This window comes from Antennarius striatus, chromosome 4 (genome assembly GCF_040054535.1).
Source record: "Antennarius striatus isolate MH-2024 chromosome 4, ASM4005453v1, whole genome shotgun sequence".
Classification (NCBI taxonomy): domain Eukaryota; kingdom Metazoa; phylum Chordata; class Actinopteri; order Lophiiformes; family Antennariidae; genus Antennarius; species Antennarius striatus.
The window spans coordinates 8,033,804-8,050,945 of NC_090779.1; the positions used below are offsets into that span (position 1 = coordinate 8,033,804).

The 17,142-nt window shown below is 42.2% G+C and overlaps 2 protein-coding genes across 2 annotated transcripts; both read right to left on the reverse strand.

The window, feature by feature from the left end:
• Positions 1-3,910: 3,910 nt before the first annotated feature.
• slc17a6a (solute carrier family 17 member 6a) lies at positions 3,911-13,574 on the reverse strand. The gene is made up of 12 exons (XM_068312117.1): positions 13,489-13,574; positions 11,871-12,126; positions 11,362-11,480; positions 10,190-10,304; positions 9,161-9,248; positions 8,922-9,008; positions 8,077-8,219; positions 7,833-7,982; positions 6,982-7,114; positions 6,784-6,894; positions 6,564-6,691; positions 3,911-4,240 (listed from the first exon to the last, which is right to left on the reverse strand). Exons 1-12 carry the CDS (start codon positions 13,572-13,574, stop codon positions 3,911-3,913), a joined length of 1,746 nt encoding a protein of 581 aa, XP_068168218.1.
• Positions 13,575-14,594: 1,020 nt separating this feature from the next.
• LOC137593407 (succinate receptor 1-like) lies at positions 14,595-16,973 on the reverse strand. Its single transcript, XM_068312082.1, has 2 exons — positions 16,953-16,973; positions 14,595-16,780 (listed from the first exon to the last, which is right to left on the reverse strand). The coding sequence occupies exons 1-2, from the start codon at positions 16,971-16,973 to the stop codon at positions 15,719-15,721; spliced, it is 1,083 nt and encodes a 360-aa protein (XP_068168183.1). The 3' UTR covers positions 14,595-15,718.
• Positions 16,974-17,142: the final 169 nt, after the last annotated feature.

Consider the following 17,142-nt stretch of genomic DNA (forward strand, 5'->3'; position numbering starts at 1 on the left):
GTCATCGGTTCAACAGCCGCGAGCACCACGGCTGGTTAGGCATGAGAAAACACGTTCCGTGTGACTGGTGGCACGATTGTTTCCTCTGTCAAATTAACATGTGCTCTAGGAAGCAGGCGGTGGAGAGCGTTAACAGTTTCCCTCCTTAGGTGGGCAAATCAGCGGAGGAGAAACTCAAGATTTATTGTAATCGCTGCTGCTGACGCTTCAGACATGGAGCTGCTTCCTGTGATCGAAGCGTCAGTCAGCTGCTGGAGACTCAGTGCTGCTGTTGCACATTAAATTGATTCAGGCTGTCCATCATGTACATGGTCAACACCGTAACCCCAATAAAACACCACGCCTGTCCATCAATTTCTCTTAGGTGAGAGGAGAGTTGTCATCATCCATTGCGAGAGGCTGAAAAGGTTTTTACTGCACTTAATCCCAGAGTCCACCAGAGGAACTGGGGAAACCTGTACATTTTTTGAGGGCTAGCTGCTAACATTATCATCCGGGCTGGTCGGGCCTCTAATGCTGGACTAACACACTACAGGAAGCTGCTCTTACATCCCCCATTCCTGGCAGGACACGTCAGAATCCTGATCTTCCAGCATTTCCTGGTGTGGGGGGAAGTGATGGACGTGGAGGGATGTCTGCCATGTTTCCGTGAATTATTAAGCACCTCACGGATGAGCTGCAGTTTATGGGGCTGCAGGGTGGAGCGTTGGACACACTGCAGACACACAACGGAGCGTCACCTCTTATGTTTACTCTGAACCTCTCTGACTTCACAATTACTCATCAGTTCTCTTGGCACGCTCGCGAAGCAGCATATCATATCTGTGAACATACATGACCCAGATACAAATGTACCACCGTGGAGCCCAATGACACGTTGTTATGCACCATACATTCATGATGCCTGTTGTCACTTTTTATCGTCCAATTATATCCATTTATTTGTCCATTTTATTTCCATTTACAGATTTTGTTCATTTTTAATTGACATTTTTCAGTAAAAATTTTTTCAAGTCTTTCTCATGGTTTTCTAAAATGATCTGAACCTAAATGTTTCTTAAAATGTTAAACAGTAAATGATGTACATGATTTTCTCTGGATGAATCACTTTCAGTCAGTATTCCAGTCAGGATCATCACTTTTCTTTTAAAGCAAAGCTTCACTGACAAGTTTATGTTAGCGCAGACGTTTGTTTGTTTGTCTGTTGGTTCGCAGGATTACAACTCGATAGCTCATCTTAATTAGTAAAATATTTTCAGATAAATATCGACGTATTAATGAAACCAATACAATTCTAAATTCAGTCTTTCATGGTCAAGGAGTCAAATTCTAGTGACACGGTGGAGGTCTGTGGGAACATGGAGGCATCCAACCTTATTTCAGGACTGCACTCATAAGTTAAATGAAATACTACCAAATTTTTGAAATAGAAAATGACTCTAAAAGTAAACGCTGTTAATGTTTTCTGCGCTGTGTAAGTAATTTTAGACTTCATCTGTTGTTTTAAAACAAAAATGAAATAGGAACTGCGGTGAAAACTTTCAGCTTTACCTTCGCCGATTATTTTTTCATCTTTTATTCAGTGGAAGCATTTTTGTTTTACAACTCCAGCATGCTCCAGAGTTAAACAGTATTGATTTGTCGTGTAATTAGATTTAATGCATGAGCTGGGTCAGTCGTTAAATGTGTTGCATGTCGCACTGCTGACCTCGGTTGTGTCGCTGCAAATATGAAATCCACTTGTCACTTCAGTGTTTCTAATTCTTCGCTTGTTTCTTCTCTGTGAAAATTGGCTGCATCGTATATTGAAGAACCCACTCCTCTTTAGAGGTGACTGTGGTCTTGTAGTTTGTAGGGACGTAAACTTGGATAATAGCAGTAGCTTTGCTGCTTTCTCTCCTTTTTACCAATTACCAAGCAACCAGTTCCAATTCTCTTCTCTGGACTCCAGAGACCTCGGCCATTGATTTACTAATGAGGAGTGTGGAGAGAACAGGAGATGCAGGGCGTTGATTGGAGAAGATGTTTAACTGACCTTAAAATAAATGGTCGAACGCACCCAAGTTTGTCACATCAACACACAAGACAGTACAAAAACATCACTTTTGGTTATTATTTTTTTATAGATATAAAATGATAAGCTATTTTGTAACACTTTAGACATCAACATACCTCTTCATTAAACACAATATTAGAAGCCATAAAATCACATTTATCTGTTTTACATAAATGTCAGGCACAAAGCCGCGATAGCATCTTTTGGTCATAATAAACATTCTTATATATCCATATATTTTAAACATCCTTGAAGTTTTCATACAGCAAAGGAATAAGGTGTTCAAACAGCAAATACACTGCCCGGCCAAAAAAAAAAAGAAGTCACCATTTGGGCTTCAACAAGCTAATTGCAGTGTTATGATCAGGGGTTGCTTTGGTTGGTCAAGTCTAGGCTCAGCAACATTATTCAGCAAAAAAATTAAGTCAGCTGACTACCTGAATGTAAGACCTTACAGAGTGGTTTGACTCCTATCGCCAATACAAGAACTCGGGCAAAAATTAATGCAATTCTGGACAGAAATAAATGCTGTGACGTTGTACGAAATTGTGGAAACAATGCCGCGGCAAATCCGCACCACAATCAAAGCTACAGGTAGTCCCATGAAATATTAGAATGTGTGACTTTTTTTTGAGCCGGGCAGTGTAAGATCAGGTGGAAGAGCCATCTACAAATTCATGTGGTCCACTCAAACATGACAATATCTATTTATACTTTTGGTGACAATGAGAACAACCGAGAAACACCAAAGAGATCACAAAATCTGGTTGTTCACATACAGTACTGCATTCCTCGCTGTCAAAATGCAACAATACATCCTGCATCATGAGCACTAAAGCTGGATTCTCCAGCAGTAATTTGTAAAAACACACACTTTAATGTTGATCATCACATGACTCCAAAAAATTACACTTAGATACGGCAAACCAGTGTTACATTACAAAACAGAGTGTGATGGGTGGCGGCTGGTACACAGAATTTATTGCAGTGCACACCAAACATCAATAAACCATGTCTTCTGAGCAATCGCCTCCTGTTTGGATTTGTCTCACATTGCGACTGAAATCTGATGATGAAAGTCCCTTTTATTTATTATTTCTAATGTCAGAAGACTCATTTGAGAAGAAAGCAGCAGGCTGAATGAGGACTATCAATGGCTGTGAGGCGGCTGCATCTGAAACATTGATCTGAGCAAATTCATGCAACAAACACACACTAAAACTCTACGTTTCAACCTCACTCGCGCTATTTTTGTCATAGTTTATTATTATTATTATTATAGGCCTTGCTTGAGAAGAAGAAGACCTTTTTTGCAAGCAGACATCTCCCTGAAAAGGTACTGTCCATGAAAAATATGGCCTTTTATATTAATGTTAACACAGATCAACGACCCAAAATTCACAAGTCTCACAGAAACAGTATACAGGTATCTACAGTACATAAAACACATTGGAGGAACGGAATAGAATCTGGTTTTAGAATACTTATAGTTTCAGTGCAATCAGAGTGGTGCTTCAGAGATAGACCCTATGTGTGATGGTCGACTGCAGTGTCATCTGGCCAACGTTGTTCAAGTAGGTTGATGAGGTCCGGGCGCCAAAGAAGTACGACGTGTGTGTGCCTGCAGTTTTCTTTAAACCGCTCTCTGTATAGTGGAGCCCTAGATGTCATGATAAACGTGTGAGAATCTAATGAGGACTGTTCTGCATTGCAATGAACTATTTCTTTACACTGGTACTGTCACTCTCTAACTCGAATACACAGAGTGGATTTAACTATCTACGATAATGCTTGTTTGTGCAATCCATGGTGGAGAGTCTGACTTTTCAAGCAGACTCACCACAGTCGTCTGCTTTAAGAGTAGCCACGCTCAGAATACATCTTTCCTGCAGGTTCCTGCACATACTCCTCCGTCTTATCCCAGTCCTGCACCCAACCTCCGTTGAGCTGAGCGGTGGCCCCGTAGCTTTTAGCTGGCCCGCCCATGGCGCCGTAGCCCTGCGTGATGTCACCCGTCTCTTCAGCCAGTTCATCCTCGTCAATGAAGCCACACTTCTCGTCACTGGTGTCTTCAGGGTCGGCCCATGGCTGCTTCTCCCCAGATGCGAAGATCCCGTAAAACACCACACCCCCATAATGCACAAGGGATGCAATGAGGAAGACATACTGCCACTCTTCCCGGGTCTAGACAGAAAGCAGCAGTGGCCAGGTTGAGTTACTTACACTCAAGTCTCTAAATATCGGGACATCAACACAATCCTCATTTCTTTGGCCCTATACATCACCACAATGAATTTGAAATACCTAACTAGATGTACTTGAACTGCAGACTTTCACCTTTCAGTTGAGGGCTCTTACATCAAAATTTGGTGAACGGTGAAGGAATTACATCCGTTTTGTGCCTGTCACTTTTTAAGGGACCAAAAGTAATTGGACAATTGACTCAAAACCTGAGTGACTTTTCTCATTATTTTGTCATCAATTACACAGGTAAAAAATATTCTGGAGTTGTTCTAGGTTTGACATTTGCATTTGGAATCTGTGACTGTCAACTCTCAATATGAGATCAGAAGAGTTGTCGCTATCAGTGAAGCAAACCATCTTCAGAGAAATGGTAAAAACATTAGATGTGGTCAAATCAGCTGTTTGGAACATTCTTTAAAAGAAAAAAAACACACCAGTGAGTTCAGCAACACCAAAAGATCCAGAAGACCACAAAAAACAACTCTAGGGGATGACAGAAGAATTCATCCCAGGTGAGGAAAAACCCTACTCAACGCTTGGCTGGATCAAGACACTCTCCATGAAGTAGTGTGTCAAAGTCAACGATCAAGAGAAGACCCCACCAGTGTGAATAGAGAGGGTTCATCACAAGATGTAAAAGTCAAAAACAGGAAGACCAGATTAGAGTTTGCCAAATATTTTTTTTAAAAAGCCTTTACAGTTCTGGAACAACATCCTATGGAAAGATGCGAAAAAAATTAGCCTGTATCAGAGAGATGGAAAGAGTATAAAGGAAAGGAACTGCTCATGATCCAAAACACGACACCTCATCAGTGAAGCATGGTGGTGATAGTGTCATGGTGTGATCACGTATGGCTGACAATGGAACTACGTAGTTTTTATTTTCATTGATGCGACTGGGCACAAAAGCAGCAGGATGAAATATGAAGTGTTTTGGGTAATATTATCCGCTCATATTTATCCAAACGCTTTAGAACTCATTGGACAATGCTTCACAGTACGGATGGACAATGACCCAAAGTATACTGCAGCAACAAAGGGTTACTAAAGACACAAGTAGAATGTTATGTAATGGCCCAGTCAATCACCTAATCAGAATATGATTGGGCATGTATTTCATTTTCTGAATACAAAACTGAAGGGAAAATCCTCAAGAACAAGCAGGAACTGAAGACAGTTACACTTGGATCCTAACAGAGAATCACCAGGGATAAAAGCCAGCGTGTGGAGATGTCTGTGTATTCAATACTTCAGGCTGTAATTGGCCACAAATGACTTGAAGGCAAATATTGAAAAGTGAAAGATAGATTTATGATTATTAAGTTTGTCCTATTACTTTTGGTCACTTAAGAATATAGAAACTGACATAATTCATGCACAATTCACCTGATTTGGATGTAAGTACCATCAAATTATAGATGAAAGTCTGCATTTGAAGCAATTTTGATTGGAATTGTGTCAATGTTCCAATATTCATGGACCTGACTGTGTGTGTATTCACTTCTTTAATTCGGTCAACAGAATTGAGCCTAAAATTTCCACCGAGGTTCAAGCAGTATTAGACATGAAGAATTTCTTTCACATGCGGTCTTGTCACTGTTTGAAAAAGTTGATATCATACATTTATGTATCCCAGTAAGGTTTTAGAAACAGTTGCATCAAAATCTGATGGTAGCCATTAAAACAACGCAGACTAGCTCAGCTGTAAGTGAAATGAAATAGCAAATGTGTTTCTTGCTACAGGATGAAAAAGATTCCTAGAAGACTCGTTTTGAACTTCAGATAAATAAAAAATGACTATTGAAAACTACGTCAGTCATCGACCATAACAAATTCAGACTTTATATCAAGTTGTAACAGGTGTTTGAAAACCGGTAAAACCCCTGAGAGTACGCCAATTTTTTTTATCCTGCAACCCATTATCTCAGTGTCTCCAAACCCACAGACAACATTAAGATATTAAAGGAAAAACTTGCAGGAACACATGTTTGTTTGGAACAAGGCACCTTTACAGCAATGGACTTTTCTTTTCAGATGAATTCAGTTGCTTGACAAATGGGTTTTACGCTATTGGGTTATTGGAATGTTGATTGATTGAGTTGATTATTTCCAGATCAGATGCATGAGGTCTACATCATTTATTTAGACCAGACAGTCCTCCTGAACTGACACTACAGGTGAAGGAAGGATAGAACAGGAAATAGTCCAGCAGTTGAGCCATAACCATTTAAGAAGAATCCAATCCTGGTCTAAAATGACTTACCTTGTTCTTGGTCATGGCTCCCACTATCAGAGGGCAGACCATCCCTGACAGGGTTCCCACACCATTGGATATTCCCATGAGGATGCTGGCATAGCGTGGGGCGATGTCTAGATGGTTGACATTGAAACCTATTGCAGGAAAGAGTTAGTTTTCTGTTTACTGCCCTTTGGAACATAACAAATCTCAAACTTTCATTTGAAATGATTATTTCTGCACTTGCCTGATATTGCAAATCCACTAAAACCGACAGCCAGAACTAAGAAAGAGATGGCCACACCCTTACTGTGAGAATAACCGACCACCAATAGGAGAGTGGCCTCCATACCAAACCCTAAAAACAACACGACACAAGTTAACCGATGGAGCCATGAGGAATATTTCTGTGACGTTATAACAGACTGAGTGATCAAACTCTCACCTCCACAGTTCATGATTTTCCGGACCATGGTGGTGGACAGGATGTTGTGGGTCCGCAGGTAGTCGGCCAACTGGCCGCCCAAGGGCACGATGATGGTCATCACCAGGTGAGGGAGCGCTGACAGGATTCCAACCTAACAAACCAAGAAGCACTCGTCTTAAAGCCAGTGAGACAACTTCTCAGCAATGAAAGTAACTCTGTCTCAGATCCAATCGTGTCAAACTTAATATCTGACTTTCTGCTGAGCAAAGGTCCTGCCTCTTAATTTTCTAATTGCATCTCTATGTTCACCAGCCAGTGGTCAACTGTGTCAACCAAATGAAATGAAGGCCCTAGGCTATTTTGTTGACATTTTCTGGGGAAGAAGCAATCTTCAGACCCATGTTGGAAACCCTAACCTTCAAAAACAGTCTATCTACTTTCTGGAAACATCTGTTGTGTGTCTGATCTATTCACTATGAGAACAAGAACAAATGTATAAAACAGGTAACTTCCTGTTCCCAGGAGGCTCCGCGATGATTTTAACTTATCGCTAGAATGCAGATGTTTTCAAGAAGGAACTCTTACCCAATGTGGAAGGAAATGGCTGGATTTATTCGTTGACATTGGAGTAACAACAACTTCCTCTGCTTTGAAAAAAACATCTGAATCATCAAAATCAAAAGCTCATAATTTGGACAACTATTTATTTTATTTTTATTATATTCTGATGTCTTCTAATGCTCATCCATGATCTTAATGGATCTCTTCTATTTAACTTTCTTATCATTTTATTGTTGTGAACCTTAGACAGCATGATGTCGGAAGATATTTTTAGAGCTGACACCACACATTATAAGGGATTTATTTACCTTGCTTATTTCAAAGCCAAACACCTCTTCAAAGTATGCAGGCTGGCTGATGAGGAGCAGGTAAAAAGTCCAGCTCCTGCAGAAATTGGCCACAATGATTGCATAGACAGGCATGGAGGAGAAGAACTTCCTCCAGGGGGTCTTGAATTTCTGTCACAATGAACAGAGTCAGCTGGACGTGCAGCACCTGGCATGGAGTTATGACACACACACACACACACACACACACACACTGACAACTCACTTCCATGGCGCCCATTAGTTGGGCACTTTCACCGATGCTCTCCTCGATGTAACGACGCTCCTCTTCGGTGATGGTCGGATGCTCTGCCGGGCTCTCGTACGACACCATGATCCAGAACATGTACCACACGATCCCGAGGCATCCTGAGCAGAGCATAAACAGGGAGCCATTACCAAATCAAACACCTGAATCGTTCCGATCTCATGCTGTGCAGTCAGATGTGGACACACAGAACTTTATTTTTAATTCTAGTGGAGTTCTGGATGAATCCCACGGTTTTCAAAGATATCAGAGAGAAATTAGGTGAAACTATGTAGATGTGCATTTTCAAGAAGCTGATGGATGATGAATGCATATGTAATGCACTCGGTGAGGAATACAATGAATGCCTTAGGAGGAATTTAAATTAAATAAATTGACCTCAAAGCCAGATATTACACAACTGACAGTCGACCTACAGCCACAACTGTCTGCATGAAACCATTATTAAACAATGATTACTGCTAAAACAGCTGCCCTAAGCTAATGGCTGCAGTAGACCATACTGTTTGGAGCATTAGTTAGTACAGTACTAGATATTTTTCTCTACTGAGGTTATAGTTTCTCCCATTTTTATAGGCTGGTTGGTTGGTTGGTTGGTTGGTTGGTTGGTTGGTTGGTTGGTTGGTTGGTTGGTTGTTTGGTTGGTTGGTTGGTTGGTTGGTCAGAAGGATTGTGCTAAACCTACTTGATGGATTTCCTTGAAACAAAAGGATTGAATGAGGGCCAAGAATAAATTCACAAAACACCGTTTTCCTTTCTTTTTTTTTAGGTGTTTAAACAAATCCAGTCTCAGTCAGCCTCACCATACACATAGAAGACAGAGGACCATCCTGTGTACTGCACCAGGATCCCAGCCAGAGGCATGGCTATCACCGCACCAGCATACGATCCTGAAACAGACACGACCCAGCAGGAAGTTGATCCTAACGGCTAACTGAGAGCAGCGTTTGGTAATACCGTTTAAGAGAAACATCTCATTGATATAACGTGATGATAAAGTAAAGAACTGATTCACACAAACATGACTGTGTGTATTTAGTACCACAGAAGGAGATGGTTGCTAGACGACTTCTCTCCAGCGGTGGAGCCCATTTACTCCAGATCCCATGGCAGGCTGGATAAGTCACTCCCTGCAGAGTGACAATACACGTTTTATCACAGGAGGATCATTTCACATTAGTTTTTTAATTCACCTCAATTTTAGGCAGTTTTATTTATATATTTGACAACTTTTAGTTTCACTGAACAAAATCTACAGCTGAAGGTATTTTGCCTGATTGATGTGACCTGGTCTCATTTGCCAAAGACAAATTGTAGTTAATAACAAGTAAACTGACATGCATTGCTGCTGACCTTTCTAATAGGGACTAATGGCTTAGGTGTGAGTCAGTGCAAATTCAAGCAGACTACCCTCCTTCTGAAAAAAAAAAAAATTCTGAATCTCTCCTATTAAATCTTCATTACCCACTAAGTGGCATACAATCAACTATTGATAGACACAAATTGCTGGGGCTTGCAGTGGGAGACACCCTGAAATGCTAATGCTTCATTTGAAGTAATAAGTCGATGGGCGCTGGACGTAGGCAGTTCTCTCTGGTCGTGAGCTTTCATTGAAATGACAGGACGCATCAAAACAAACTAACAAAAGAGAAAGACCTTCGGTTGGATAATAGCAACGCTCGCTGGAATCTGTTCCTTTCTGTTGAGCTGTGGGAGCCGCCTGCATCAAGTGGTTTTTATCTGCTTTGTTCCATGTTACAGTGTGAATGGGAACCCGTGATGGTAGGCTGGACCCGCAGCTACGTGAACCCTCATATTCAGGGTTGTCTGGGGACTAATCCGATAATTGCGTACAGCATTATGAAGGAGGTCTGCACAAAGCACTTTTTCTGTTTTAATTCAAATAGGAAGACAGTGAGTTCATCATGAATGGAGGATTTCTGCAAAATATGGTTAAACACAGAATGTCAGAAGGATTTCATCAAGGATTGGGTTTAGCTCTCAGCTTGATAATAAGGCATAATTTTCAGGTCTTCAAAAGGTCAGGATGTGATTGCAAACCGTGCCGTACCTCTACCAGGCCTTGTAATATCCTCACAAAGATGACACATCCATAGTGCGCTCGGGCAGCAGAGGGAATGAACATGTTCAGGGTGGATGTCAGCACAATGGCAGCCCCAAACACCCTGAATAAACAGTGTGCTGAGATTATTGATCAAGATATTATCCAAAACATATCATTCCATTTGAGCAGAGACGTGGCAGCTTTATCCAACTGCTCAATTTCAAGAGATTTGAGAGTTCAATATGCAAAAAAATACCTTACATAATGTTACTGTATGATTCTATACACATTTCAAGAACAAAGATAAATCAATCATAAAAAGATTACACACACACACACACACACACACACACACACACACACACACACACACACACACACACACACACACACACACACACACACACACACACACACACACATACAAATGGTCCAGGCAGTCATTTGTTTCCCGGGGAGTGAGGAAAGGAGGTGTTTGCAGCAGAAGGTGTCAGTGGGCTCAGCTGACTTGGCGTGATGAAGCTCTTCAAACATTTGCATCTTTTTATGCTCCATAAAAATCTGATTGTTAGTGAACGAGGACTTTACTGTGACCTTGTCAAAGTTTCCTCGCTTTTTATTTACTACTGCATCATTTACAGGATTTCCTCATCAGTTTGTAGTTTAAAATGTGGTTCCCAGCGGCAGGTTTTCCTGACTTATTGTTCTTCATTTAATATTTGCTCTGCTTCTCCAAACTGCATCCCACTAATGTAATATAAAGGCGTTAAAGCTGCTGGAATCATATTTGCAATCATGACACAGAGCCACATTTCAAACATGGGTTGGATTGATGAGGGTGCCATGCCTCTGAACATAAAGGATTAGACATGGTGGTCTCAGGGGAGCTCATTAACATGAGGACGCACGCCTGGTGGGCATCAGCCAAATCCCCAGTTCATCTGCTGAGGGGTCAGACCCCTTCCTTCAGACCCACAACCACTGTCACAAATATTACACTTATATCTAAAATAATGAACCTATTATTTGTTAGTGCACTGAAGATTTATTTTTTAGTTGTGTGGCATCAAGAATATTTTATTACCTCAGTTATACTCAATTAAATTTTAAAAAAAATCAAATTATTTTGTGTGATCCCCACCCATAATAGAAGTGAAACGTGATGGGGGTGCTGTTACCTGTTTGCAGCCAGTCTGGAGGATATATACCCGCCTGGAATCTGAGTCACGATGTATCCCCAGAAGAACGAGCCATGAATCATCCCCACGGTCTCTGGGTCCCAGTTGAATTTCGCTTTCTTTCAGACACACAAACATAAAATGTCGTGTCACACAATTTTACATCATTTTTCAGATGAATTATATTTGGTTTGAGACGATCAGATAGAATCTCTCTCTCTCTCTCTCTTTTTTTTTAATGCTTCTCATTTTGCACGCATATGGACTGACAGGATGGGATCGATCAAAAAAGCCACGGGAGATTTATTTCTAAGAAAAATTACAATAAAAGTCAAATAAATTCTACTGCTTCTCACGCTAAATCTGACACATAAAATTCATTTTAGGTTGTGGACAGCTCTAACGGGGTTTCTGTAAAACCTGTTCATTCTATTGGCTGTGGCCCCTCGGAACACTGGGGGTGGGGAGGGGGGGTCGTGGGTGTGGACGTGGGTGGGGTCTGCCGTCACCTCTTTGATGATGATCTTGCCGTTCTGGTGGATCGTGCTGTTATTGACCATGCTGACGATGGCCACACCCAGGTTACACCGGATACCGAACGAGATGCAGAAGCCGATCCCGCTCAGCATAGCGATGATGTATCTGCGCGGGAGCCCAAAGCACGTGCAGTCACACAGGGGCCCCTTCCGCGGAGGGGCCGCCGCGGGCCTCCCGTCCTCCGTCAGCTCGATGGCCTCGCCGGGCTGCTGCCGCTTCTCCAGCCGCCTGCACGACGAGAGGAGGCTGTTTGTAGGATCCATTCACACGCCCACTATCGGATGTATTAAATCAACTACTGCTGCTTCTACATCAAATAGTCGATTTTATTTGTTTTTTTTATGTTATTTTATTTTTTTTAAATTATTTTTTGCAAATTTGCATTTAAATGCGTGTGTATTTATTCGCATGTCTCTTGAAGGCTCCATGCATCTAACAGGACAGGAGAAATCAGCAGTCTTCTTTTTGTATATATCACGGCCTGGTTAATGTCTGCAATTCATTTATTTCAAATTCAGCTCTTAAATGAGTCAAACTGCATTTTTCGATTCGTTCTCCCGTTAAAATTATTCATGTTTCCATAAAGGAAAGAATCCTTTGCAAACGAAGAGGAAATGACCTTAATACCGCATTGCAGCAATATCATCCCCAGCATCGTTTACAGGTCTTTTTTTTTTTTTTTTTAACGGTCTAAACTCTGGAAAATGTATTGTTGGTTATATGTTTGACGCTTACATTATTTAAAGAGACGTGAGGTCCATTTAAAAACTGAACACTGAAATATGAAGGCCTCATCCAGCAATAACAGGCCTGATAGCTTCATTGAAAGCAACTGATTTTTTTTTTTTTCTTTCATAGCTTTGAGTCACGTTGCAGGAGTAGAAGGAGAAAAAGGGAATCGAAAGGAACCAACAGCGTGCAGAGACCGACAGGAAATGAAATATATAAGGAGCTGCGAGTGTGAACGGGATTTATGGATAAAAACAGATTTTTATTTCGACGTAAAATTCAACAATAACCATTTTATTCCCTCTCACAATAAAATTAATACATATTTCATACCCTAATTTAAAAAAAAAAAAACCTTTTCATCCTGCGCGTCTTTAGTGACTTTAAGGGTTTTTATTTGCTTTTTCTGTGTAATTTCATATACGTCCTTCTATAGGTATAAAGAATGCAGGGAGTCAATTGATATGAAGTCCATCGATCTTGGATTAATACAGATGGATACGTGAGATAATAGATATCCTCCGACCTTGTGTCACGACTCGCTCTGTTTCATTAATTATTAAAAAACACCCACAGCTGCTGGTGGAGGGGATCATCCTCCAGGGAAATATCTGATCCTTAAATATTCGGGCCACAGGACTCCGGTTCCAGCGTCCTGTTCGTGATTCTCCTCATCAAGGAGAGATTTCCCTCCTGATCCCACTGCTATCCACTAATAAGCACGTTTAAAGTCAATGCACGTTTCAAATGTGGTGTTAACATATGTGGATCTTTTACCTTACTTATCCCATATACTGTATATATATATACATATAGCTGTGATTAAAACCCACACATAAATGAACATGTATTTATTCTTACCTGTACAGGTTACCGAGGGCCTTTCCTGCAATTTGTTTTAATCCCTCTTTAGTGGTAGGGAAAGCTCTGTCCTTTCCTGGCTCCATATCCAGATTTTTTGTTAAATATCTATAGTACTATAACAAATGGAAGAGCAGCATTAATAATAAGCATATTGTTGTGATGTTAATCCAAATAACGCGCTTCGATCTCTTAAAAAAAAAAGGAAACGTTTTGATATCCTGAAGAGATAGTGCGAGAAAAAAAAATGGAGAAAGTGTGGAAAGACGTTCAGCCTGAAAGGGCTGGTTTACCAGTCACTAAACAGCAGTCAAATAAGTCCGCTTCTGCCTTGCGCAATGTTAATCCACGCAGTGCCATCTTAAGATCCACTCAGCGATGAGAAAATCTGAAAAAAATAAATAAAGTTGACGATTATGCTGCCTTTTTCTGAAGAATCTAATGTGGAAATCTTCGTTCGGTGCGTGTTGGCGGGGCTCCGGTCTTATCTGAGGTGAGCATCTCCGGTGAGGCGGCAGCCGGGGGAGGGTTCAGCACCGCGGACTGTCCAAGGCTCACCTGCCCGTCAGCAGCTCCGTTTGGCGCCCCTCCTCCCTCCTCCCTTCATCTCCCACCACCACCAAATCTATCAACGGCAATAACTGCATTTAAAAAAAAACAAAACATCACTCCTCCTTTCATTTATACTTCTCACTTATTGCTGAAAGGATATGGGGATGGGCTGCGACCACCTGAAAATCACTTGCTGCAGGGGGGACGCAACGCATCCATCCTCCCACGACCTCACATCCACTTCATGTCTCGGCTTTAGTTTGACCCGCTGTGTTCAGTGATAGATTTTCACTAAATTTTTATAAAGCATGAATTCTATTATTTACCACTACAGTAAAACAAAGAGACGCGGCTCATGCATGTGGAACCAGACATGCGTGCAGTCAGCCACGCAGAGGCGGTGTTGTGTCAGGATGTACAGTATATGGACTCAGATAAAGGAGACTGGAACCACTGGTACATACAGTATACTGTCTTTATATTAATTACCATTATAACTCAAACACGTGATTACACCAAGAACATGTACAGTTTTTGTTGGGAATTTCCATTAAACGATAAGAATGAGCACAAACCAGATGTACTTTCACAAACATACATACTACAGCACTTTTCTTTGCCTGCCACATAAGGTTCTCAACCCTAAGGGGCAAATCATACAGATACCTACTGATACACGTCAGGCTGAGTCAGGCCAAACACTATAAAGATCAAGGCCAGTGAACATCCAGAACTCTTCTGCAGAGTTTTGTTGCTGCGTCTGTTGAAGAGTCCAATGTTGTGTCCTCACCAACTCTGTAAACTGCTGAACTTCTTCAGTAAAGTTTGTTCGTACTACAACTTGTCTCAACGTCGATTATACACCTCTCAACGGAGCTTAAAGAACCAAACAGGGTTTTTACTCAGAGAACAACTGTAACAGACAAGAACATTCTCTGAACCCCACTACCTATTTAGTGGGCTTCACCAACTCCTACCAGGACCTTCAACCCAGAACTCTCCCAATTTCCCTTTCTGAACATCTTTTTCATGATATAATACATTTAACTATATTTATTATTGAACTGGTGCTAATGGTAAATAATCAGGCAAAAGTTCCACAGACACTTGGTAAACCAGCCAGGCTGGCAGAATTTTAGGAAAGGTTTCTGCTTACCTTTGTTTGTGCAGTCAAATACCTCCTGGTTCCCATAGAGAATGTCACCTTTCTGGAGTCACGGGTCACAACACCAGTTTATTGGAGGTTTACTCTAAGGAAAAACCCTCTTTGGTTTTTTGATCTCAGTTGGGAGGTGTATCATCAATGATGAGACAACTTGCATAGTACGAACAATGTTTACTGAAGAAGTTCAGCGGGTTACAGAGTTGGTGCAGACACAGTTTAAGACTCTTAAACAGATGCAGCAAAGAACCTCTGCAGAAGAGTCCTGGATGTTCACTGGCCTTGATCTCTATAGTGTTTGGGTTCGAGTCTCCGGGACGAGCTCACCATCAACCTGACTCAGGACTGAGCCTCAGTCCTTTAGTGTTGAGAACATTACGTTCACAAAGAACTAAGTGTTGTAGTGTCAATGTTTGTGTAAGCAGATGTGGTTTGTGCTCATTTCCATTGTTTAATGGAAACTCCCAACATTTTTTTTTCACATGATTTCAATTTGTTTGACACAAGATCATTAGTTTAGATGTCTGGTGCAGGCGCTGTGCACGCAGGGGTCACAGTGGAGATCCTCTGCTGTGGCTTCATCTTCATCCGGGCCCTCTTAGAGATCATCGATACTGCCTGAGCGCTGGAACACCGTGGAAACACCACAGCAAACGTGGCGTGAAACTCCCTCCTGAAATGCCCGCCTATGAAGCAACTAAACAGAGGGTTGATGCAGGTGATGAGGCTGCAGAGACACATCTCCATGATGAAGGCTATGTCTGCATTCCGCCACAACGCCGGGTTGTTCGGGTAGATTGTCCGCATGACAATGGCTGCGTTGCGGCACACGTGGTAGGGCAGGTAAAAGATGGCGAAGAGCACCAGCGCTGCGCTCAGAACCCGTCGGAGGCGACGCTGTTTGTGTTGGGGGTCAGGGCGGCAGGCCCGGTGGTGCAGCTCCCTGACACTGTGCAGGCCGCAGTAGCAGATGGACAGCAACGGCAAGAGGAAGCCGATAATGGAGCAAAGAACGGAGTAGGGCAGACTCTCCCCGGTATAGCTCAGGAGGATATAAAGGGTACAAATAGTGCGGTTGCTGCCAGGGCAGGTTTGGATCAAACCCATGGAAGCAACAGGTATACTGAGGAGCATCGTGGACATCCAGGCCGCCACGCACAACAGGCAGGTCAGTCTCCGGCTGAGCAGCACCACAGAACGCAGCGGGTGCACGATGGCCAGGTAGCGGTCCACACTGATGCAGGTGACGAAGAAGATGCTGAGGTAAAAGTAGTTGTGGTAGAACATCCTCACACCCATGCAGAGCGTCAGCCCCACTCTCCAGTAGAGATGGTCCAGATGGTAGTTGATGAGGAAAGGCAAAGCCAGCAACCAGGAGGTGTCAGCCAGGGTCAAGTTGAAGAGGAACACCGTGCTGCGGGTCCAGCGCCGCAGCCGATGGAAGAAAACCCAGAGAGAGAGCAGGTTGAGGGGAAGACCGAGAATCATCACTACCAGGAAGAAGGAGGGCATCACGTAGAGCTGGAACACCGGAAGAGCTTCATAACTGTTCAGGTTGCAGAAGTCTTCTTCTATGGGCTGAAGGGTAACAGGTAGATTCTTTAAATCCATTTTCATCTAAAGCTTCCATTTAAAAACTTACAATAGATTGAAGGGCAGGGCCCTGCTAGAGGTGGCTCTGGACATTCTATATTTATTCTTTATAAATCGTAACCTGATGGATAAAATGTTGAGAATTGTTCCAACCTACCTGAACCTGAGTGTTGCCCATGTCTTTACTACCGTGGCCTCTCGGTGTGTGCCAAGTGAACCAACCACGCTAACATATTTTGGTGGAAAACCCACCCACCTAGCAGTGAGAGCAAACACTGAGCAGTTATCAGCGTTCTCTCAGACCATCTGTTATGTGAAAAGCATCTTTCATGTCCTCAGGAAAGGAG

Excerpts from the sequence above, each read along its gene's own strand:
- slc17a6a (XM_068312117.1), bottom strand. The coding sequence starts at position 13,574 with ATGGAGCCAGGAAAGGACAGAGCTTTCCCTACCACTAAAGAGGGATTA. Across the intron at positions 7,115-7,832 it reads TTGGCTTTGAAATAAGCAAG|GTTGGAATCCTGTCAGCGCT; the intron begins GTAAATAAATCC and ends TTGGTTTGTTAG. Across the intron at positions 6,692-6,783 it reads TAGTGGATTTGCAATATCAG|GTTTCAATGTCAACCATCTA; the intron begins GCAAGTGCAGAA and ends TTCCTGCAATAG.
- LOC137593407 (XM_068312082.1), bottom strand. The coding sequence starts at position 16,973 with ATGGGCAACACTCAGGTTCAG. Across the intron at positions 16,781-16,952 it reads TGGGCAACACTCAGGTTCAG|CCCATAGAAGAAGACTTCTG; the intron begins GTAGGTTGGAAC and ends GTTACCCTTCAG.